Raw genomic sequence first — 27,120 nt, 5'->3', positions numbered from 1 at the left:
GTGCCTAATTATTTTGCGAAATTTAATAATCAGTGTCTAATTTGTTTGACCGTAAGCAAACGAAATGCTTAAGCAACCGCAGCATTGAGCTAAAGTGCCGTGAAACAATATCTCGGTTTTAAGTTTTCACTTGTAATACGATATTCTTATTGGTTCTGAAGAAATCCAAGATTCATTGATTTGAATCTATCAATTCTGCGGTTTAACGGATTATTGATGATGAATGAAATATTACGATCTTTATGTAATGTAATTATTTAAAATTACTTTTTAGATTGTACTAGCTGATGCCCACAAATTCGTCCGCGTGGATGCAGGTTTTTAAAATCCCGTGGGAACTCTTTGATTTTCGGGGATAAAAAGTAACCTATGTCACTCTCCAGGTCTTCAACTATGCCCATGCAAAACATGACGTCGATCCATTCCTCCATTGCGACGTGATTAAAGGACAAACCAACAAATAAACACACTTTCACATTTATAATATGGGTACCTAACTACCTACTGATGGTATGTGGCTGAACTTTCAAGTTAGGTATGTTTTTCACTTAATAAGGTCTTCTATAATTACTTATTACTTTTTAAACCGGCAGCATTTTGAAACATCAAGTTCAAGAAGTTTAAATAAAAACTTATTTTCTTAATTACCTCGTTCCAAGGTTTTGATGCTAAAGTTGTTGCTTTCAGGTAAGTAGGTACCTACTATTTAAAGTAGTTGCAATTAAGATCGATTATTTGAAAAAGAATCGATATTATTATAGCAATAGCAGAGTCTGAGATTGAGCAAAAGAAAGAAATATAGTCCTGATTCTGAGCCAGGACTCACTGGTTTTACTGATTCATGTTTATACTATAAAAGTAGATGACCCGCTAAAACCACGAAAGTGGGAAATTGTATTAAAAATTAAAATGTTCAGTTCACTTTCTTTTAGGAATTACGTAAACTGAAAACTCCTTTTATTGAGTTTTTACTATGAAGACATAATATAACCGGGTTATTTACCTAGTAGAGATCTGGGTTAAATTAGGTAGGTAGGTACTTTTTGATGACTCAGCTGCAAAACTTAGTGAATTAATATTTTCAAATTCGACTACATATTTTATTAAGAGTATGTAGGTACTTAATAACTTTTTGAATTATTATTTTGTGTTTAGTACGAGTTAGAAAGTCCGACAAAAATTCACCTGAAAAACTAGTAGAGCCATCTAGCTCATTTTGATTTTCGTAAAATTTTACCTAATCGCAGTCAAGTTCAAGGATTTTCAGGTGTACTTCTATTAACATTTTATGTATATTTTCCTATTGTTCATTATATCAAACTTCCTTTTCATTACAACAAGCGGAGTCGGTTAAGAGGTCATCCGTTAAATGAAGTCAGTCATGCGTACGATTCTGGAAATCTTGTAATTAGGGAAAATCTTATTGACTGATTACAATACTATTAAGGAAAAGTTGGCAGCTGTTGCTTAATATCTTTAAATCTCTTGTAATACTCTTAATCAATTTAAGAAAATTAAAAAGCCGGACAATCACTGTACTTTGTTAATGCGATAGGCAATCCCTTCCCGCGTCTGTAGATCATTTAGTAATTTTGGAACCTATAAAGCATGAAGAAAAGAAATTGAAAGTGAAAGATACAAATAATATACTATAGATTTAGATTTTTAAAAATCCCGTGGGAGGTCTGTGATTTTCTAAGTTAAAAAGTAGACTATGTGCGTCTCCAGGATGCAAGTCTGTCTGTAATAAGTAGGTGATGCCCGCAACTTCATCCATGTGGTTTTTTACAAAATATCGTAGAAACTCTTTGATTTGCCAGGACCAAAAGTGTACTATTTTGTCTTTCCCCGGGATGCAGCGAGCTACCTCTGTACGAAATTTCATCAAAATCGGTTAAACGGATGGGCCGTGAAAAGCTAGCAGATAGACAGACAGACACACTTTTGCGTTTATAATATTAATATAGGTAGTAAATATAGTAAAATAGTAAATAGTAATATTTAATTATTTAACATTCGGGGTCTCCGGGGTTCGATCCAAGGCTGTCTGTCTGCTAGCGAGCTATTCACGGCCCAACCGTTCAACCGATTTTAACGAAATTTGTTACAGTGATAGCTTGCATCTCGGGAGAAGTCATAGGATACTTTTTATCCCGAAAAATCAAGGAGTTTCCACGGGATTAAAAAAACTTAATCCACGTGGACGAAGTCTAGTGTTAAATATTTTTGCACTTCCGTTTCCAGACAACTTCATGCTAGTTTTAAAGCCCAAGATTTTTGCAGTCACTACTTAACAGGCATATTAATGAGACAGCACGCATCTCGGGATGACATGTCGCGTACATACATGCAGATTCACATCTCGCGCGTGACCCTCACCACTTTCCTACTTCCGTAGGCTCACTGACAGGCAATACTAATGATTAAATTGCTAGATGGCAATTCAGCCAACATCATTATCTAGCAAAGTCATCGTATAAGTAATTAATAGCTACGAATACAAAGGAAACATCAGATTGTGATTTTTATTTGCCTGTCAGTTGTTGCTATTCTTACATGAGCTAGGTACCATGGTTAATGATTTCTGATGTGTTTTTTATGTTTAATTTTTTTTCATGGTGTGTATACCTAGACCTATCGAAAAAATAAAAGATATCTTGTTCATAGTATGATTAGAATATTTATTTCGATCAAATACTATTATATTATTTAACTACATAAATTAGAACTCATTTAAAATTACATGTAATTTATAAGTAAATATTATTGATGTTGTCTGTTGCCGATTTAGCTAGACTAGGTACCTATAGCTGATCTTTAAAAATCATATTTTCATTCATTTTTTGGAATAGGTATATTGTACACATATAGATACTAGTGGAACATACCACATACATACATAATATTATCTCGACGCTCGCAGATGTTCAGTCAGTGAGTCATAAAAAATAATGACCTGTAGGTATACCCAGTGTTATTATTCTAAGAGGTATACCTATGTTATATTTTATTAATCTTCTTACGTTGCTGTACCTACGCGTGATAAATTTTATATTTCCACAAGATCTCTTTTAATTTTAAGAATAATTAATCATTAATACAAAATCATATACATAATGCCGTCACGTTTGTAGAGAAAAAAATACCTAACAAGTTTCCTCTTAGTATATTTACGTCAATGACATTTTTGTATGATGTGAATGACTCATATACTTAATAATTTAACTACCAAGTGACCAATGCAAAAGTACTTACTGATGATAATTGTATTGTTTATTTACCTAAACGACATAAGTTTAAGTAAATAAACTTGTGTCTAAATTGAAATTTAACTCTTATGTGTTATTGATACATAAATTTTTTCTCAGATCAAAAAACTGGAAGTGGTTTGCTTCCAAAGTTTAATAGCATAGATTAATCAATAATATTACATACTTACTAATAGGTCCTAATGGGATTGGATTCAAGTTGGGTCGATTTCGTAAATTAAATTTTAAGCTTGCTTTGTTCTGAATATTTTCACCTATTTGAAGCTTCAGTTGCAAACAATATTCGCTAAGACAGAAAGTATGTAACTATGTTTTTTTATCATAGTTACATCCTACATCTAATAACTGTGTAAGTATTTCCTAATTGTAACTTCTAAACTGTAACAATACATATAAAGAGTTTGTTTGCTTTATTACATTACACTTTTTAATATCCGTAACGACGCAATCAGGTACATTTAGCTTTATCTATCACTAAAAAAATAGAAAAGAATTTTGATGATAGGTACTGCATTGAAACATTCCCATTATGTGTAAGTATTTAAGTTATGTTATGAATCGATGGAATCAGTAAAATAATCGAAATATTTTAACGATGATCAATTTTTGCTTTATTTGTGTTAGCTGTTAGCACCTTACGTCAAGCGGTAGAGGCAAAAACCAAGAGCAATTACACCGGTTATACCAGTTCAAAATATTCGACATACCTAGGTATATTCTCAATATCACGAATGACGCTATTTTCAAATACACTTGCTATTAACATTCCAACAATCATACACAAACGCAGACTTGTAAGATCAGTTCTTATCAGTAAGATAAGGTTTAATAGTGTTATCCGCTAAATTATCTTTGAGAACAACGTTGTACCTACTTAGGTAGGTATACATTTTCTTTTGTTGGAAAATATTACATTACAAACAAAAATCTTCATAATAAGTATATTAAAAAAAAGTAAAAGTAAAATTAAGTAGTAAAAGTAAAATTAAATTGTTGGTAATCGCTAATTCTTTTATCATAATATTCCTTGAAGTACGAATATGGTTCTTACGGAGAGAAAAATTTAAAACAAAATCTGAAAAAGAATCGACTGTTAGGCGGTACGAAGTTCGCCGGGGCAGCTAGTATTATTATGAAAATATGATGAAGTACCTATATTTAGGACTAGCTTATGCTTGCGACTTCATCCGTGTAACCTCTATTTGACCGCCTTAGTGGTTGAATTTTCAAAAATCCTTTCTTAGCGGATGTCTACGTCATAATAGTTATATGCATGCCAAATTTCAGCCCGATCCGTCCAGTAGTTTGAGCTGTGCGTTGATAGATCAGTCAGTCAGTCAGTCACCTTTTCCTTTTACAAATTTAGATCATGAATTTTTGTGGCTTTAATGCAACATTTAAAGTTAATAAAGGTGAGACGTGCGTTGCCCTTTTGCAATTTATGATGAACAGAAATGGCAGAGCCATGAGTGTGAAAACTTCATAATTCGATATCGGATTCCGGTGTCATATTACTATTATTAATTTCACGTACACTCACAGGGCACGACTTTCAGGAGGTATTCGTAAATATACCTTAACACTCGGATTGCATATAATAATATTTACGAGTTTTATTACTATGATGACTACTTGACTAGACTAGAGACAGTAAATAATATAAAATGTATATTTAACAAGTTAAGGTTGTTCATTAATAAATGACAATAGGCAATGCAGTCATCTATTTGCATCGTGTCTAACAAGCTTATAGTGAGGTTTGCATGTTACACATGGATTATACGGATAGGTACTTATTAATCAACTTTTGTAGAAGGCCTAGGTAGTGCAGGTACGTAATACCTAAATAGAATTTTGCATCCTGCTTTACCTCCTTCCGTTTTGAATTAGTACATGATTATTTAGTCGTCATCATCATCATCTACTCATCGCTGGCTCACTACTGTGCACGGATCTCTTCTCAGAATAAGAAGCGTTTAGGACATAGTCGACCACGCTGGCTAGGTACGCCTTGGCAGACTTCACACACCTTTGGAAATATTATGAAGCACTGTCAGGTAGGTAGGTAGGTATATAAATTTCCTCACTCTATTTTCCTTTGCCGTTAAAACAAGTGAAAAATTGCTCAAAATACACATACCTACCTAATTCCCAATAGTTAGAGATTCATGCCCGGGGTCGAAAAATGCCACCAAATAGGGCGATCATTTATTATTAATTTATTTACTTGGTCACTCATCTTGGGCCAAGATATAAAATCGGCTCTCTATTTTAGGATATATAATCTTATAAGAATATTATATTGCTTGACTAATTAAAAATAATTATTTCCATTAATAGGTATTTCGCAAAGTTTTTTTGTGAATTTATTGGCTTTAATGGATAAAATTATTGGTACAAGTACGTAGTAAGTAAGTAACTAGGTATATGATTTGGCTTTAGTGCATTCATTCTTCATTACAATAAATTCCCTTTGTTGTTTGCAATATCTGTTCACCTTAAAAGTCGCCAGTGTTCAGAGCCTATTTATTGTATACTCTTAAATAATTCATCTGATAACGATGATAGATAGGTACATCGTGCCAGAATTATTATTCGAGGTGTGTTATGCAGGGGACTGACCAGTGTATCTAGCATTTATAATACAAGATGACAATCGCAAATACCATACGTGTATTAACTGAACAGTTTATTATTCCACATACAGAGGCTAAGAACTGTACTTACTTACGAAGTTTAGCTGATTTTATACTAAGCAATTACATTGAAACATCTTACTAACAAATATAATAAAAGTTTTAAAGAAAAGTTTCAAAAATAATAATTGTAAGTGAATTGGCTTTATTTTAATATGTATAGTACGTACAGCGTACAGTTACAGTACCTACGTAAGTAGTTTTGTAATATATAGGCTATAGCGCTCGAGGATTATGTAGCTATTTATATCAGTGAAAGAATTTTCAAAATTGATGAATTCGTTCAAGAGATTACTAATAAATAATTGCAGAGATATATTTTTTCACATATAGATATCATGTTACAAGTCTCTAGTAAACTGGTAAGCCAAAAAATTCTAATCAAAAAAAGGACTAATCTAACAAAAAAATCCAACTTCGAGTAGGTAGGTACCTTTGTTTTTACCATGATACAAAACCTGAATTTTCCATGACACAGCAACGTAACTTAAACAAGATGTTAGAAATAATAAAAACGTTTCATTACTGATCGGGGAGGGCTCTACTTATCTATCAGCTGAAGGATAGATACTGAAAGCGACATGATATGAAAAGAATGTTATCTACTTGCCTGTTCAAATCCCGATTTCACACAATCCGTACTACTTGAAACATTGGTTTGTTTCACTAGTGCGATGGTCAAACAAAGTCAACATTCACAGGGCACTACAGTCACCAAGTTCCGCGGGATAGGAGGATCACTTTTTTCTTTGCAATTGAGCGAATTTTCAAAGAAAACGTGTGTTTCGCGTGTTTCTGAGCGATCGTTGTGCCTCACGCAGCACGACCTATCGCTCGCGCGGCTTAAGGCGAATGTACGGCGCGCGAACCGATTCTCGGTTATAAACTACGGTGGGTGCACTTTGCATGGAAGCCTCCGCCCGCCCCTTTTCCCAACTGAACTTAATTTTGCTGAAAAGCTCGCATAAAATATTGGTATCAACTTCCTTTTGAAACATTTGATCATTTGTCGCTAATCGCGTTCTAATCAAAATTTAGCGTCATAATCAATTTAAAGCTTCGTTTAATAATATAAATTCTTGTAACGGTTTATAGATAGGTAGGTACTCGTATTGTCACAATGTCGATAGTAAGCAATTTAAACTTTAAATTAAGAATCCCATTGATGACGATGGCGGATGCAATATAACAGTTCATAACGTTTTAGTTTACCGCTAAGCTTGCGATAAATTAGAATACAATATTGCAGTTATAAAACTCGTGAGGTGATTGAACCCGCTACTTTGATTTGTTAGATCTCTTTTAAATAGTTCAGGGACAAACTGCACAGTTTCACGAGGTACACAGCTTTGAACTAAATTCGTCTTCGTTAGCTAGTGATTCATAGAGCCAATAAGGCACAGTCTATTTAATAAGTTAAAACTGCAATATGAAAGATCATCACTTGAGAATGGCTCGATTGATTTGGCTGAATTTTTTGTGCTCGTAATTATCAACGAGAAAAAAATACACGAGCTAGGTACCTTAAAAAAAATTATCACAATTTTATTTCACCACTTTGTCGGCGTGATTAATATTTATATTCATGTCTAATTACAGATTTCTAGCACTAATAGTCTCTGAGATTAACCGAGGACGGACGGACGGATGGACAGACGGACAGACGGATGGACATGGCGAATCTATAAGGGTTCCTACGGAACCCTAATAATAAAACGATTGATTCATCAAAATGTCGGTGTTTTATTGACTTTAAATCTATACCACAAATCTATTACACGTTTCCTTAAACTTTTACCAAGTGTTAGGTACCCTTTGTGCATTCTCTGAACTACCTAACTTGATGAAATAATGATTTCATATTAGGTATTATATCAATATTATACCGTACTTATCGGCACAAAGGATCTGTGGTAAAATATTAGTTAGTGCCAACACACACCTACGACACGAAAATGCTCATATTATTAAGTGGGTACCTACACCAAACTCTGTGTCTGAAAAAACATTCAGGAATTTTATTATAGTTATAGTCATCTTTACCTAACTTTCGGACATTTCAAACGCAACGGAACTTAGTGCACCAATGCCATGCCCCTATGATTCATGAAATATGCGTTGAAATTCATAAGTGACTTAGGAAGGTACACTAGTAATACTGAAAGCAGGAAGTATCCATATTAGCATATAGGTAAGTACGGCGATAGTGCGCGATACCTTGTTATTGTTACCAAGTAGGTATTTTTTAATAGGAAGGGAAGGATCTAGTTGCGATATATCTTTGACGGGAAGCAAATGAAAATGTAAGTTTAGGCTGATGTACAAAACAAATAATACTTTCAAAAGTTCAAAACGATCGTCAAAAAATAAAATAAATCATAAAAGTTTAAAATATACTGCGACTCCTATTATAACTAAAGGTTATATATTACTTAGTAAGTTTTTATTGGCATTAAGGCATCAACCCAAATTACATCAGTTAGTAGATATACAGACACAAAACATAGAATTTTAAACTACTATATATGTACTCACATACCTACATTAAAACTTACAGCTTACTCAGGTGCAGTTAATTTTCGGTTTTTGTCGCGGTGCAAAGTTAGCCAAGTCAATGTTCAAACATGGGACTACGCATGACAGATGATCTAGTTGAACTTACCTATTGTATAGTTGGATGGATATTGGATTCTATAAATAAGAGAACATTTCCTGATAAAAGTAGTACCAGAAACTCCTGAAAGGCATATTATGTATTTTATCATTCTGTGGTATAACGACGAAAATAAAAATGAAATGAAACTGCATTCAAAAGAATTACTGGTATTATAAATCAACAGTGTGTAGCCAACTTTTAATGACATGTGGTATAGTAACCTTGATAGGTCTGCGCTATGACGAAGCTATTGTCTGCGGTGAGTAAGGCAGGGTGGCTTCCCTGAACGCGGTGGAGGCATGACTACATGTGACCGAGTTCAAGGCCGCTTTTGTATGCCGTCTGTTAACCCAACAAACATTTGCGCCGCAGCCGACGACTGTAATTTTTCTTTTTGACAAATTTATAGAGGAAAAGCTTTTTGTATAGGTACCAGTTTTGCACACAAAAACTGGTGATAGCATAGTGAATAAGACGTCGGCCTCCTATTCGGGAGGTCAAGGGTTCGGTCCCGGGTACACGCACTTCTAACTTCATGGAATTAGGTGCGTTTTAATTAAATAAATATACTTAGCTTGCTTTACCGGTGAAGGAAAACATCGTGAGAAAATATGCATGCCTGAGATTTCTCAATAATGTTCTCAAAGGTGCGTGAAGTCTGCCAATCCACACTAGACCAGCGTGGTAGATTACGGCCTAAACCTTTCTCATTCCGAGAAAGGACCCATGCTCAGTAGTGGGTTGGCTATGAGTTGATCATGATCACACATTTTCCTGCAATCACTACCCATATTATAAAAGCGAAAGCGTATTAGATTTTTGGTTTGTCTTCAATCACGCTCAACTAAACAACAGATCGACGTGATTTTTCACATGTGCAGTTAATTAAAAACATAAAAAGTGATATAATAGGATTTAGGAGGAATCATGCAATCATGTCTATCATTTAACCGCTCCTGACTTTCACTGTACCTTTTCACACACCTAACAGATTATGTACTTACTGAAACAATAAATATATGTCATAATTGGAACTACAAATAAAAGACATGTTTATCATCTTTAAGTATTTTTATTTTAATACAAAAACCGTCGCTTACGTCAATATCACACTTGAACTTACATCATCTATTTATATTAAATTTAAAAACTATGACTTCGAATTAAATTATTTATCTTTCTCACAACAGTATAAAAGGACATACATCAGGCACACAACACTCGATCACAGAGGACTACGCGGTGGCTGGCGCTAGGCGCGCGGAAGTGTCCGAAGCGAGGAGAGTGAGCGGCTGCCGAGCGCTCGCCGCGCCGCTGCGCTGTCGCCGCCAGGTGCGTGGCCCGCATCTGTACACCACAAGCCAAAGCATTACGAAACAGGATGGGCTAGTGCAAGTGCTCAGTGCACCTACTACTACAACATGCTACGGGCTTAGAACAACACGAATGGGGTGATGATGACATAAAAGGCATAATCAAAACAGGCCAAAGACGCCGTACCATACCTACTTAAAACAGGATAGCTCTTGATATAATTATACTAAGCTATATATTATCATCATTGATTGGTTTGATTATCATGGTTGATTGATTGGTTATTATGATCAACCCATCGCCGGCTCGCTACGGAGCTCGGGTCTTTTTTTTTTGGCCATAGTCCATGATGTCCAAATGCGGATTGGATTACTTTATCCGTACTAATATTATAAATGCGAAAGTGTGTCTGTCTGTTTACTAGCCTTCCACGGCCTATTCGTTCAATCGATTTTGACGAAATCTGGTACAGAGATAGCGTGTAGGACGTAGGTATCCCGGAGAAGAACTTTGGCTAAATTTTTTCCCATAAAAGCAAAGAGTTCCCACGGGATTTTCGAAATCTGATCTATTTCAAATAGCAAAAATACCAAACTTATTCTAGAACATAAAAATTACAAATCGAAAATATCATCTAAACCACCGCAACGAGGCAGGGTGCCCAGAACGCTGGCAGCGTTACCTCGTTGAATGGCCAGACTAATATGCTGACCGAGGTAACTGCCAGCCCTCCGGTCCCCCGTGGATTCCGCGAGACGGGATGAAAGGTCCTTAAAAAAGGATCTAGCATCCTCGCCCCACGAACCCATGGTCTCCACCCCAAAAGGCACAAATATGAAACTATTTTCTATATTCTCATATTTGCGCCTCTTGGCCCTTTCTGCCTTAGTAGCCGCCGCTCCGGCCGCCACGGAGGTCGCCTGTACGTGTGACAGCGCCAGTGTATCCACACACGTGGCATCCCACACAAGCGACCTACCTTGCTTCCACGGGACAAGAGTCATACCGTCTGGTCTCTTGCCATCGCTACGTGCCAAACCATTTGGTTCCAATACTGCAGGCACATTAGCCGCGACAAGAGACCTACGTATGACTCCGTTCAAGGAAGCATGACGGGAAAAACGACCGGCACTTTTGGCACAAGCAAGACCGTGGTGACCATATACGTCCACTGCCTCGCCACAATGAATTAAATAAAATTAATAGCATATAAGTTAATCCTCATTTCGATTTATTTGAAATTTTAAATCATTTGATCCTCATTTCTGAATCAAGTTTGATACTTAGTATGTTTTTTTAATGATCACATAAAGTTAGTTCCTCAAGAGTTATCCTGCGCTGGGTACCAAACCTATCTGCGTCAAATAAATGATATCGCCCACGCCGTAATCATCGTCGTCATGTGCGTATTGCGAAGGGACAGTGAGTCGCGCGTTACCTTCGACAGTTCCGCGCGGCGCACTGCTACAACCCAACCACCAGTAACCAGTGGACCTTGGGAATGCGGGATTGTCGGTGTCCACCTGAAACCAACGATATTACAAATTAGCAAACTTTTTCGTTGTATTTTCTAGCGTTTTTGACAAGTTACAGCCGTTGAAGTCTTTCTCAGAATAACCACGAAAGGTCTTCGAATAGTGCGTGTTGCCAGTGATAACATATGGATCCAAGACAATGGACATTAGACATGGTCGCTAACTATGGGCCTAATAAGAAAGCTCAGTGTCACTCAACGGGTGATGGAGAGAGCCATGCTCGGAGTTTCTCTACGTGATCGAATCAGATCATTTCTGATTTGATCACTTAGAGAAACTCCGAGATCCGTAGGAGAACTAGAGTAACCAACATAGCTCAACGGGTTGCGATGCTGAAGTGGCAATGGGCAGGGCACATAGTTCGGAAAACCGATAGACGTTGGGGTCTCAAGGTGCTGAAATAGCGACTTCACATCGGAAGGCGCAGCGTTGGAAGACCCCACACTAGGTGGACGGACGACATCAGACGAGTCGCAGGGAGCCGCTGCATTCAGGCGGCGCAAGACCGTGGCGTGTGGAAGTCTCTGCAAGAAACCTTTGTCTAGCAGAGGACGTCTATCGATTGATGATGATGTTAAAATGCTTTTTTTAATATTCTTCATCATTACATTATTATTATTAATTCATTCATTTATTTTATCATAATGTACACTGTCCGCCTGTTCCTCGTTATTATATTATTCTTACATATCTATTCAACAATTGACAACCAACAAGGGCACAATACTACTAAGGTATTTTGAATAAATGTCTTAACTTAGGCTTTAAAAGTATACCTACTTGCTTAGAATATTTTAAAGCTCAAAATTAGCTGTTCAACAAACAAATTTTCAACTACAGCAATGGTCTTAAGTATATCTGTCTGCCACTAAACAATCAATATGTAAGATTGTATCAAAGTTACTGTCTTAAAAACTACTTAAGTACCAAAAAATTTAGAGAAAACGCTTACGCTGAAAGTTTTATCATTAAACCGCCAATATGATCCACCCTTGAAGAAATAGGTATATCCATCCGTATACTGCAATGCTGCCTCGATATTATCGGGTATTCCTGACCAGTTGGACAACGGTTTAGGATACGTGGACTTGACGGGAGGGCGTTGCGCAGGGTCAAACCTCCAGAACTTGGAACCTTTGTAGAAGTAGATTTTGCCATTGCCAGACCATACTAATGCTGCATGTATATTATTTGGGATACCAGTGAAACCTGGAAGGATAAGGTTATTGCGGTGAATTAGTTGTGCTACTTATAAACAAAAAAATTTAGTAATTCATAGGCTACTTTTTCACGAGACTTTTAAAAACCTTAATCCTTAGTCGTAATTTCGTAAAGAAATAGCTTGCCATCAAGGAGACGGACTTAGACGGAGATAGGTACTTTTTATCCCAGAAAGTCAAAGAGTTCCCACGGGATTTAAATCCACGCGGATAAAGTCACGGGCACCATTAATAGGTATTTATATAAATTCAATATTTCATTCCTAAGAACTTTTCCCAACAACTCATGTTTTTATTAACTAAAAGGTTTATCTACTTATTAATATTTGAAATCAATATCTTTGTTAAAAGTTACCTTCGCTAATTTTCTTTGGATAATCACTGTCCATCTTCTTTCCATTATACCTCCAATATTTAGAGCCCTTAAAAAAGTAGGACTTTCCGTTTTTGTATGTGAACGCTGCATCGATATTTCCAGGCAGGCCGGGCCATGATTGTGAGATGAGGCGGGGATAGCCCGATGCTACGCCGTTCTCCGTCAGTCGCCAGTAATATTGGCCTGGAGAAATTAAACGATTAAGTCCCATCTTTCATCTCATCATCATCTCAGCGGGCGATAGAGAAAGCAATAGGTACTTGGAGTTTCACGTCGTGGTCAAATCAGAAATGAGGTAGGAGAGCCTACTCTGGTTCTCTTACGGATTACCTCATTTCTAAATCCATAGCAGAACTACTCTGGTTCTCCTAAGGGTTTCCTCGTGTCTCACTTCTTAGGGAAATCAGAAATAATATTGATAAACTTACCTTTGAAAACAATAGTGGCACCGTCGGTTGAATTGAAGATAGTATCAATGGTGGGGTCCAAACATAGCGTGGCATCCTCCGTTGAGGGCTGTGGCGTGGTGATTCGTAGCACGCTGGGGTTGGGCAGTCCACCGCCGATATCAATTTGCGTTTTACGACCATACAACGCCTGGAATTAAAATTAATCATTTTTAAACTGTTTGCTCATAACCCTAATCTAAATCTTCAAGGTTTGATAATATGCGTCGCTTAAACAGAAAAAGACACTTATCAGGGACCCTGACAATATTATGTATTCAAGTGGAGGTTATGTAAAAAGTTATTGCTAAAGTAGAGTAAATCATTGTTGTACCTGTATTCCCTGTATGTCGTCCTGATCAAGCTGTAAAGTAGGAATGAAGCCTTTGTAGTAGGGTGCCATTACAGCCGAGACGACATGGCTATGATCAAGTCCTAGAGAGTGGCCGAATTCGTGCACTGCTACCTACAAACAAAAATAAATCAAATCAGTAGATTGTGATAGATATTATTATGTGATATCTTTCAGGACTTATTCAATCATAATTTAAATTTATTTAATCTTATTAAATAACCAGTCTTGTTCAATGAATTGTTGCATGACAACTGATGAATTAAGTATAGTTGACTTATTAACTACTAAATAACCGTTGTATTAGGTAGATTAATCTAATGATTACTTTAATAAGTTATTGTATTTTAAAATTCCTAATATGTATTACGCAAAGGACAAAACAGTTTAAATTAAGTGATATTGAAATATTAAACAAATGGAAGTTTTCATTTAAAATTAGGATCACAGCAATCTAATTGTGGCTTATAACACCTACCTGAAATAGGACGTCCTGGATAGGATGTAGGAAAGAAAGGTAAAATTATGTTTCTGATCACACTTTCCTTAATTTGTGACTGAATCAGTTTACAGACGAAGTTCGACGGCGGCGTCGGACGTGTCGAGTAGAACAATGGCACCAAAAACTTGGCCATACCAATTAAAACTCTACCTATTACGGTTCACGCGATACAGCCCACCGACAGACAGACGGGCGGACAGCGGAGGCTTAGTAATAGGGTCCCGTTGGATCCTTCAGGTACGGAACCTTAAAAATAATTTCTTTAATTTTCCAACCCCTGCTTCCCGCTTTCCCTGCAAGATAAAATAAGATAACACATGCACACGCAGTCACAGACGCACGGTGACCAAACCAATCAGGCGACTTAATGCTATTACACCTTCCTTAATCCTTTCCTACCTAGGATGCTGAAAGATTAAGTAGGTACGTTAGCAACCTTACTTTATTAATAGATAAAGTAAATGCGATTACACTTTCCTACATCCTACTTGTCCTAGGTCTAATTTCAGGTAGGTGTAATAAGCCTAGCACATTATATCCTAATTCCCAATATACGTTTCTAACTGCAGTATCTAGAAGTAAAATATTGACAAAGGTTTTAAGACGGAATTGTGCAATTTGCTCTCGGATTCAGGGCAGCCGTGATTTTTACAGTTGAACCCGAAGGTCGGTCTCAAAATAAATAATTTTAGAGTAGGTAACGACAATATCAAACCGATCAAACTTACTTGGAAAAGATTGGTTCCTCTTCTGGAATTGATGTCCCACATTAAAGGGTCATCATAGTGAGCATCACCACCGTATACCTTTCAACCAGAAAATTATTTTTATACTTAGCAATAATTTTACATGTTCACAATTATTTAAAACTGCAATCGTCCCAATGCCAATGACAAATTATTATTTACTACTAGCTGATGCCCACGACTCCATCCGCGTGGATTTACGTTTTTCAAAATCCCGCGGGAACTCTTTGATTTTCCGGGATAAAAGTAGCCTATGTGTTAATCCAAATCCGTTCAGCCGTTTTTGTGTGCTTAAGTAACAAACATCCAAACATCCACACTTTCACATTTATAATAATAATTAGGATTAGGATTAGTTACAGTATATTTATAGCTTTCACTATACACATATATTATGTAAATTGTGACATAGATGTAACATCCCATTTGTGTGTGTCACTTAATTGGTCTTTACGCTCAAGTTTCTATTCCATATGTTTTGTGATGTCATGAAAATGTGTATAAAAAGGTCAAAGGTCGGTAACAAAATAACAAAACGAACAAACTTACTTGCAAAAGATTGGGTCTTCTGAAACTGATGGTCCACATTTCCGCGTCATCAAAGTGAGCATCACCACCGTTCATCTTCCAAACAGAAAATTTATTTTTATACTTATTTTACATTTTCACATGTTTAAAACTGCAATAGTCACAATACAAGTGAAAAATTATTATGTAGGTACTACTAACTTATGCTCGCGACTTCGTCCACGTGGACTACACAAATTTCAAACCCCTATTTTCAAAAATCCTATCTTAGCAGATGCCTACGTCATAATAGCTATCTGCATGCCAAATTTCAGCTCGATCCGTCCATTAATTAGAGCTGTGCGTTGATAGATCAGTCAGTCAGTCAGTCAGTCAGTTAGTCAGTCAGTCAGTCAGTCACCTTTTCATTTTAGATTTAGTAGCAGTATAATTATAGCTTTTACTATACAAATATAATCCATACTAATATTATAAATGCGAAAGTGTGTCTGTCTTCTGTCCGTCTGTCTATCTGTCTGTCTGCTAGCCTTTCACGGACTATCCGTTTAATTGATTTTGACAAAATTTGGTAGAGCGATAGCTTGCATCCCGGGGAAGGAAATAGGCTACTTTTATGCCGGAAAATCAAAGAGTTCGCACGGGATTTTTAAAACGCTAAATTCACGCGTACGAAGTCGCGGGCGTCAACTAGTATTATATAAATTGTGACATAGATGTAACAACCCATTTATGAGTGTCTTTACGCCCTTTACGCTCAAGTTATGAATGGTATGAATAATAATAATAATAATAATTCATACCATTTACCTACTATACATAATATTGCTCTTTATGGAACTTTTAATTAACTAAGTCCCTTTAATTATGTATGTTGATGTGATTTCATATAAATACACACATTGAATTGCTACTATATTGTGCGCTAGCGGCTAGACGCTATTGGCAATTTATATTGCAAAACTTTGGTGAATAAATAGGAATCCCACGGTGGGATTCCTATTTATTCACCAAAGTTTAACATAAAATATTTTTGGTGGAAATAAATTATTTATTCCCACCAAAAATATTTTATGTTAAGACTGCCAAGACTCACAAGTTCATAATGCTTTCACTGTTAAAAAGTTATGAGATCTCTAGTAGAGCCAAACCCCTGAGTCTTGGCAACCTTTACATGAAATGTTTTGGTGGGATTTCATTTCTTTTTGGCAGGTACCTACCCTAGATTTTTTATTTTTTTTGGCTCTATTTTTTTGTAAGTACCTACATTAGTACCCTTTTTCATGGCGCTGACGTAATAAGCGGCAAATCAAGGCGGTAATTAGTTTTAAAATAGATAATACTAAAATGTCCTAGCCCATTTTTTTAATGTACAGACTGTCAGATATGCATACGAGGGGTTGGAGGGGGAAAGTTTCTGATTTCTTAAGTTTCCCGTGTTTTATATGTAGGTAATTCCTAGCCTACATACCAAATTTATATTTCATGACTAGTGGTTTTCAATGTCACTAAATCGAAAACCTTAAAAGCTAGACAATTCATACTTGGTACGTTTGAAAAGTCTACCAAGGATTTCCTATCCTGAAAATTTCAGCATTCTAGCGACAGACTTTACAGATATATTTTCCCCATACAATTGAATCATCTATAAATTACAGAGACTAATCCTCAGTGATAAATTATAAAAGACAAGCACAACGCGATCTGCATTGACTAAACTGGTTTTGCTTACATATGTGTGCTTTGTAACTTCGATATTTACTTGTGCTATATGTGTGTTTTTGTGTGCACTACGCGACACTGGACGGGTGCATAAATAACCATGTTACTGTTTGTACATAGTGCTAGTGTATGTAGGTACTTAATAACTATTTTTATCATATCCATGTAACATACAATATCTAAGATCATTAATTAAACCATTATTGAAATCCTAGATCACCTTACCTTGTCACCTTAGGATTATGATGAATGAGTGTTCAATTTGGTCAAATTCCGGCTTTTACTGGTTTCACAAAATTACTGCGACAGTTACATTGCACTTGTACAACCATATGGATAAACGGATTTCATGGTCTAATTTAAAATATTATGTGAAATACTTACAGGAGGGAAGGCATGGGCGAGGGTGCCACCAGGGCCGTCGAAGGGGTCACGGTCCCCGTGCGCGCCCTTTACAAACCTTGGGAAATAATATCATAAAATGATGTTTGTTCAGTTGCTTAAAAAATCGTTAAAAAAAATTATGCGAAATTGCAGATGTAGGTACCTATAGATCACAAAGTCATGATTTTTGGAAAATCCCGATGATCTTTAGTCCTACAAATTATTTTTTTGGACTTAGGTACCCCGCTAAAATTCTTATGTACCTGCCTATTCAGTAGGTAGGTACATTGAAACTACATAGTAGGTACAAGGACGTTGTACGAACTAATACCTACACGTATTCAACATCGATTTGTTGGTATAGCCCTACATTATGTGAATCAACGTCAACAGTTTGTACTTGGTTACGCAACACAGATTACCATTGTACAAAACCATGCCACAGAATCATAACAGTTAACGCCATTAATGATGCAATTTATCTTACCATGTATTTTAGGTAACGTACGTAACGTAACGTAAAATTAATAAATGATCGTAATATTAGGTACGCCAGTAGTTTATTTAAAAAAAATACAATAATAGCCAAGGGATTAGATATTTGGATAGGATAATTATTTGAAGTATTTGCTACATTTATAAATATTTTAAGTGTTTCTGTAAAGTCTTGACTTTTGTGTGCTTTTGTGCCTTCAAACAGGAAAAGTGTTATATTATACTTATAGTCGACGAATTTTAAACTGAGTCGTCGAGTTATCTATCTGTTTCGCTCGCACTTACCTACGACCTGTAAGTGTGAGACAGATAACTCGACGGCTCCGTTTAAAATGCGTCGACTTATAAGTAGTTTGTTTTGGAGTCGCGCGTGCTCCAACAATTAATAATCACACAAAAAAAATATATTCACTTAGGTAATTACTAGGTACATTAATTAATATAGTAATTTAGTATAGTAATTTACTAGGTAGTATTTTACCTTATTTCAATATGAACTGGTCCAGAACGCTTCTGGGTAAAGGTTAGGTCCGTATAATCGGACCAAACGGAGAATGCCTTTGCCAACTCGGCGTCTACCTCTGCATGGTTCAGTCTAGATGGATACTTAGAGATCTTGTATGTGAGGTTCTTTACACTCCATTTTGAGCCTGAATAAAAAAATAAAAATCAAATACGCCTGCTTAAAAATTTTGAATTATTTTCTCTGATTAATAGATAACTACAAAAACACTAGTGTTTGTCACAGAAGTTCATAACTTACCTAGAAGCACGTATCGCTTTGAACGACTTTCACCAAAGCCTACTTTATCTTTAACTCCACACCTTGGCAATGACATTAGCTTGACGGTTTCTTTGTCCAGTTCACCTGAAAGAAATATTTTATTAGCAATTATTGTCATGAAGAACAAAAAACTGATATTTGAAAAACCGGGCAAGTGCGTGGCGGGCCACGCGCATTGTAGGGTTCTGTAGTCACAATCCTCGAAAAACAGATATAACTCCTTAACCTGTGAACCTTACTTAGCCATGATAGTTTTCCTTTAAAATTGATTATATATACTACTAACTTAACTTAATGCATAGGAGTACAAGGACAAAAACAGATTACTTAAATGAAAACCAAGTGAAAAATAAAGATAAATAAATTTAAACAATTATTATGTGGTGGTGGTGTGTGTGTGTGTGTGTGTGTGTGTGTGTGTGTGTGTGTGTGATGTATGTGTATGCTTGTTCGAGCGTGTGGTATGCTTAAAACAACAAATATCAAATTATTGCGGGATCTTTAAGAGTTCTTCAGTATCTTCACAGGTAACTAAAGTTTTAAAGCAGGAAATCATTTTAGTTTTTGCCGAGTAATTGTTACTGCTATTATTTGTGATTTTCCTATCAATCGCTTTGTATAGTATAAGGAGCTAAAAAATCAAAGTGAGGTTGAGCCAGTGCAGTTAGAATGATATGTATTAGATGTCAAGGATCGGACAATCAGTCACAATGGTTTAGATGCAAACTAGTCACCATGGCTTTTAAAACTCATCAGTTTGATAGCCCAAATTAGACACTTTGCATAACCTAACTTTAATACGGAGAATCAGAACATGTATCGAATAAATCATTGTAATTTTTTAATCTATATACACTCAGGAAACACATTGTACATATAATGTAAAAAACTCGTATAAAAAATTACCTCGTTATAATTATTTACTTAAGATATTTCTTAAATGGTGGAAATTTTTCAAGAATTGGTACAGATCTAAATATTTATTCAGAGACATGGTGCTTAAGGCCGCTGCGGCAATTATACCTTTCTGGATTGCCAGCGTAACCTTTGGGTTAAATAAATACCTAAGTTTTTGGTCGCCGTCGTATCTCAACTTAATGAGTATTTTTATGTATAATTTTCATACTTAAAACTAGCTTATGCTCACGACTTCATCCGCGTAGACTAAACAAATTTCAGACCTCTATTTCACCCCCTTAGGGGTTAAATTTTCAAAAATCTTTTATTAGCGGATGCCTACGTCATAATAGCATGCCTTTCAGGCCGATCCGTCTTTGAGCTGTGATAGATTGTTGATAGATCAGTCAGTCAACCAGTCACATTTTCCTTTTATATATTTAGATATATAAAAGAATAAGATATATATATATCTGATATAATATTTATTTTTTCAGACAACAGTGTGTGGGGGGGGGATTATGGTATAAGTATATTAGGGGATAATTGTAATTTTAAAATTTAAATTTTAGAAATTCTGCCATCTTGTAAAATGCGTATCTGTACTAGTGGTGTGCACTATACTAGATCCTAGTGTTGTGTAAACCTATAAGGGCTTGTTTGTTAGACGGTAGACCCTTATCATCATCATTCTTCTTTGAGATTAATCACTCAAAACGTAAACAAAAACAACTAACAACATTTTATAGTAGCATATCCTAAATCGACATTGAAACACAGTAAATAACAAAGAGGTAAGTAATAATCCAGCTTACGAGTAGATTAATGGTTATGGTAAAACGCGACTTGATATTTATAAAATATAAAAACTATATACCTGTACTATTTAATCCGACAAAACTCTGGAACTCTGCGATGGCTTTTTTCCATGTACTTACCTCCATTATGTGACCGCTGGAAGGATTCAGTACAGATGGGCTGAGGTAGCCATATTGGGCCAGGTACATCTGGAAGGCAACTTCATAATCAGGCTGCTGCATCCAAGATTAGACATGGACTTTTGGCGAGATGAAGTTCATTAGTAATGATGGTGAAGGAATGCGTGATTACTGCGTCGACCTAGCATTTTCCTAGTGTCAATAATAGGTGGGTAGGTACGTTTACCAGGGTCTGCTTATTATTCGACTCGAGATACATGTAACCCTTTTATTATTTCGAGTCTGCTAAGACTCATTAAGATCAGGGAATTTGAATATTATTTAATAGTTCTATAAACTAAATTAAGTACATAATACCTAAAGTGATAGTTAGTTTTAAGTGTCTATTCAAATATGTACGATAGTAAATAAATGATTAGGTATATTTTATTTTGATTGATGTTGTACTAAGAAAATCAAGTTCTAAACGAAAAATCCATACAAAGAAAAGGAAGTGCCGACAGAAAAAACGATCCGTCTGAGTGAAAAAAAGGGTGCCCATCGCTAGCGGAGAAAAAAAAGGGGGTCCACCACAGACGGAGAAAAAAGGGGGCCCACCACAGGTAGAGAAAAAAAGATGGTCCACCGCAGGCGGAGACAAAAAAATTCGCCGAAAATTATTCCCAAAAAAATGCCAACTAGAAAATAAAAATTCAATAACAATAAAATTGCGGAGAACTTTTTCCAAAAAAAAAACTAATGTGAAAAATTGTGTATACAAACTTTATACACAATTTTTCACATTAGATTATTTCCCAACAATCCAATTAGAAAAAATTGCGGATACTTTTCCTCCAGAAAAATTCCATTTTGAGAAACAAACCAATGACAAAAAAATGCGGATAAATTTTGGAAAAAAATTGCGGAAACTTTTTCCCCTAAAAATTTCATATTTTTATTGTTATAACTCATACTATTAATTAAACGCTTTAATTTTAACCATTAACCACTATTTATTAAAAAACTTGTACTATAATTTATTCATCTTTGACTCCCTTTTCCGCTTGGTACTTATAATGTAGTTCGGAGGATTTTGTTCTATTATTTCTATTATGTATTTATTACCTTTTTCAAATTCTCATCCCCTAGATAGAAATGGGTAGTATTTAAACGAGTGAAAATATATACAAATTCTAGGTTTCAAGAAAACTGATATTGAAATACTGAAATACTGAGATGTGCGAAAACTTGAGGGTGAATACAAATACTGAAAACGGCGCTGAGACCGATCAGTATTTAATAAATTATTATGCGAAAAAAAACTATTTTTAAGACAATTTTATGGACACATTATTCAGAACTTTCGCAATATTTTATTTCAAGAGCATTATAACTAAAACGATAATAATAGTTAAATAGATAATAATAGTTTAAACGCTAAAATAAGAAACGATAATGTTTCAAATACTATGTTGGGCAATGAACCAAAGATTCACAAAAATCCAAACTCTGCATACACGATACAGTTAGGTAATCGTTTCAGGAATAGCTGTATATAAGTGAACTTATAGCTTCATACTACCGTGCTTTATAAGATTTCAAATGCTTTTGCTGTTGCATATTGTTTCCCAGAGATTCCGTTTCGAATGATGATTGTACCTAAAGCTTTTATTTATTTATTTGTTTTTTTTTACTTAGTATTTAAAAAGTTTTCGATTGCGTATTGTAATATCATAAGTTTCTTATAATGGTAATAATTATTACATTCGGTTAGATAGGTATTTTGGCGATGCATGACATAAGATATGAGACGGGAGAATTCTCGTACCTATTAAAATTTAGTTAATCTTTAAGTACTTATTAATAAAATTGTTATTAGAGTGAAATTTAGCTGATACTGCAATGTGGATATTGGAATTTGTTCACTCACCATTGCACTGTTGATTTCACCATAAGCAGGCGCAGCACTACTCCTCGTCAGAAAGACCATCGTTGTCGCTGCTGCCCATAGTATCATTAAACTACTTCTCATACCAAAGAACGCCATACTTCTAGATGATATGTTTCTCTTATACTTAATAAGCGAATTTGTTCCTAAAATTATTTATAAAATAATACTCTGTTATGACAAACAATTTTTATGTAATTCTTACTTAGTACCTTAATTGAAAATAATATTTGAGGGCCAATACGAGGGCAAGTACGGCACAAAATACATATATTTCTATAAAAAATAATTGAATGATGTTTCTTCATTATGTAATTTTGATATCTCGTTATTTGAAACAAAATAAAAATATGATTAAACTAGATGATGCCCGCGACTTTGTCAGCGTGGATTTAGGTTTTTTTAAGTCCCGTGGAAATTCTTTGATTTTCTGGGATCCAAGCTATCTCTATACCGGTTCAAAATCAAAATCGGTTGAACGAATGGGCCGTGAAAGGTCACGGGCATTATCTAGTCCATACTAATATTATAAATGGGTAAGTGTGTCTGTCTGTCTGTCTGTCGGTCTGCTAGCTTTTAAAGACCCAACAGTTTAACCGAAATTTGGTGAAATTTGGAACAAAGTTTGCTTACATCCCAGGGAAGGACATAAGCTACTTTTTAGACCGGAAAATCAAAGAGTTCCCACGGGATTTTTAGAAACCTAAATCGATAAGACGAAGTCGTGGGCATCATAATATAGTTTTGTATAAAACGGTTAACCGGTGGGCCTTTAAGAATCGCGTGGCAACTCTTTGATTTACCGGGATAAAAGTAACCTATGTCCTTCCCTGGGATGTAAGCTATAACTCTGTGCCAAATTTTATCAAAATCGGTTAAACTGTTGGGCCGGGAAATGCTAGCAGACAGACAGACAGACACACTTTCGCATTTATAATATTCGTACGGATAAGCGTACCTAATATTATCATTTTATTTTATACATAAAAAAAGTTTTATATGTCTCTGTCTGTTCGTTAATTATGTGTTAGCCCATTGTTCATCTGATTGAGTTGAAACTTTTTACAGATGCAGATTGTTGTTGCGACTTGAAGGTAGGTTTCTGAGATAGTATATCGTCAACGTATCGTATACCTATATTTTATTTTCAATATCGTCCCGGGAGGACTAAACGCACGGCACGACCTTTCGCACTGCCTACTATAGCTAGTATTATTTTCATTACCAATCGGGGAGGGCTTTACTTATCTATCAGCTGAACGATAGATACTGAAAGTGACATGATATGAAAAGAATGACATATACCTACTTATCTGTTCAAATCCCGATTTCACACAGTCCTTACTACTTGAAACATTGGTCTGTTTCACTAGTGCGATGGTCAAACAAACTCAACATTCACAGGGCACTACAATCACGAAGTTCCGCGGGATGGGATGATCACTTTATTCTTTCTTATTTTCTTATTTTCAATTGGATGAATTTTCAAATAGACCGTTGTGCCTCACACGGCATGACCTTTCACCTATCTCTCACGCGGTTAAGCGAATGTACGGTGCACGAACCGATTTTCGTTTATAAACTACAGCGGCTGCCCTCTGAACGATAGCCGCCGCCCGCCCCTTTTCCTTAACTTTTTCCTTAACCTAACTTAATTTTTCTGAAAAGCTCGTGTGAAATATTGGTATGAACTTTTTTGGAACCCTCTGATGTCGTCGAGCACTTAAAGCTCAAACCCAAACTTCACGCTTCGCGCTCGCCCAACCCGCCGGTGACGCTATAACGGCCAGTAGGGCCAGCAGAAATACAGTCCGAAAGGAAAAGAATTTCATGTATACAGAAATATATTATGTTGGCTCTCTTAACGATACAATTAAAAGAGCTCTTGCCACCATAAATATTCCTGCGCTCATTGAGCCGGCAGGGATTAGTCGGGATGATGGCAAGAGACCTGATGGATTGACGCTGGTTCCCTGGGAACGGGGACGGGCGCTAATGTGGGACGCAACTTGCGTTGACACGTTGGCCCCGTGTCATATCAGGAAGACAGCATCAAGACCGGGAGCCGCAGCAGAAACAGCTGAAAACGGCAAGCGGCGCAAGTATGCCTCTCTTATAGAGAGTTACATTTTTGTGCCGTTTGCCGTGGAGACCCTGGGGCCATGGAGTCTTAGTGCTAAAAATTTTTTACGAGACATTTCACCGCGATTAATAGCCTCATCTGGTGACAGAAGGGCTGGCTCATTTTTTGCGCAACGGATCAGCCTGGCTGTCCAGCGCGGAAATGCAGCCAGTATTCTTGGCACCATTCCACGCGGTCATGATTTATAAAGTAATTAGATAAGGCTAGCTTTAAGTTTTATTGTAATATTAAAAAAAATGTATACAGATAATGTGCACCACATAGATAAATTATTAGTCTTTGCAAGCGTAGCGAAGACCAATCATTTATCTACGGTCACCAGTTCAAAATCCATTTCACCACCATACCTTCATTTCATACGTACATATTTCTGCGTATTTTACATATTTTATGTACGTAGTACTAGCTAGGTACCTTACATACTTACATACATAGTGTAGGTATTTAACAACGTAGCTCTAATATTCATTGTCCTCAATAATATTCGTATTCCACTTAATTAACGCAATGGAACTGTTCCATAAAATCAATGGGAATTCACTTAAAATTTTCCGCCAAACTATGAGGTCAACACATAATATTATATTCCCTTATTCTGTGACACAATATTTATGCCCTAGTTATCATAAAAGGTACACTAAAAAAACAACGTGTACTTATATGTCTATGATTTAATTGAGGAAATAGTGACGTATTTTATCATAATACGCTTAATTAACTGTCTATTAAAAAACCGGCCAAGTGCGAGTCAGGCGCGCGCAATGAGGGTTCCGTAATACAGTCGTATTTTTTCGATATTTTGCACGAAAATTCAAAAACTATGATGCATAAAATAAATAAAAATCTGTTTTAGAGTGTACAGGTGATACCCTACTTGATATAGTCACTCACTTCGAAAGTTGAAAATACTAATTATTAGTTCATACAACAAAGTGATCCTATAAGGGTTCCGTTTTTCCTTTTACGGAACCCTAAAAACATGATTTAATTGTTGTTTTCCTTTAAGGATCCTTTACACTTACTTAGTTCTTTGCCAAAATAGGTGGAGGATAACCCAGTTAAGTAATAGGTACATCCTTGCCATATACTAATAAATAAAATTTTAAGCCTGTCTGTCATTTCGAAATAACTACCACAAATTAAGCTAAGTAATATGGTTATTTGAACTGTACTATAACTGAATCACACTTTTTTTAAATTCTTGTCTGCCTGTCTGTCTGTCTGTTTGAACGGGCTAATTTTCAGAACGGCTTAACCTATTTTGACAGGACTTTCACAGACAAGTAGAGAATTAACCAAGGCGTAACATAGGCTACTTTTTAAACCGATTCACAAAAAAGGAGTAGGTAGTTGAGTTGTGTTTTTCTACTTTGCGTAACCGATTTGCGTAATTTTTAGGGTTCCGTACCTCAAAAGGAAAAACGGAATCCTTATAGGATCACTTTGTTGTCTGTCTGTCTGTTTGTCTATCTGTCTGTCCGTCTGTCTGGCAGTCTGTCAAGAAACCTACAGGGTACTTCCCGTTGACCTAGAATCATGAAATTTGGCAGGTAGGTAGGTCTTATAGCAGACATTAGGGGGAAAATCTGAAAACCGTGAATTTATGGTTACATCACACAAAAAAATTAAATTGTGGTCATGAACTAAAAGTTAGGATTTTCCATTTCAAAGTGAGATAACTATATCAAGTGGGGTATCATATGAAAGGGCTTCATTTGTGCATTCCAAAACAGATTTTTATTTATTTTTATGCATCATAGTTTTTGAACTATCGTGAAACTTGTCGAAAAAATACGACTGTGGTAAGGGGGCGCCTGTAGTAGTACCTCGTTGCGCGAGCCTGACTCGGAGCCGGACCTGATCACCAAAGCTTAGAGGATTTAGAAACTGTTGCTTATAAATTGACATCGAAGGTACCTAACAATTAAAGACTTTATCTTTGAACTCGAAGAACCAACTCCTTAACCCTGATGCTGTAAGGAATTGCATTCCTAAATCGTAGTAATCATTCGTTTAAAAGTATCATGAAATTTGGTGAGAGGTACTTTGCATCCCGTGGACACCCATGCTACTTTTTGTCCTGGAAAATCAAAAGTTCCCATGGGATTTTGAAACCTAAAACCACGCGGGCGAAGCCACGGGCATTAGGGCTAGTTTGCAATAACTTTATCTGCGCCATCTTCAGCAAAGATC

At 36.0% G+C, this 27,120-nt stretch overlaps 1 protein-coding gene across 15 annotated transcripts in view; it reads right to left on the bottom strand.

The window, feature by feature from the left end:
* Mmp1 (Matrix metalloproteinase 1) overlaps window positions 1-22,898 on the bottom strand; it is a 63,847-nt gene extending 40,949 nt beyond the window's left edge. For 14 of the 15 annotated variants that reach the window (XR_011236697.1, XR_011236701.1, XR_011236700.1 and 11 more), the window contains exon 1: window positions 6,576-6,829. Coding sequence is in view for 1 of the 15 variants with exons in the window: in XM_069498348.1 (XP_069354449.1) it covers window positions 22,767-22,883 (117 nt within the window). In the remaining 14 variants the exon portion in view is untranslated. Of the gene's footprint in view, window positions 1-6,575; window positions 6,830-22,766 lie in introns of those variants that run through there. The other variant, XM_069498348.1, reaches the window with a different exon arrangement.
* Between the last annotated feature and the right edge of the window lie 4,222 nt (window positions 22,899-27,120).

Source organism: Maniola hyperantus, chromosome 4 (genome assembly GCF_902806685.2).
Source record: "Maniola hyperantus chromosome 4, iAphHyp1.2, whole genome shotgun sequence".
NCBI classification, from domain to species: Eukaryota; Metazoa; Arthropoda; class Insecta; order Lepidoptera; family Nymphalidae; genus Maniola; species Maniola hyperantus.
The sequence above is the reverse complement of the archived record's forward strand: the minus strand, read 5'-3'. Positions and strand labels throughout refer to the sequence as shown.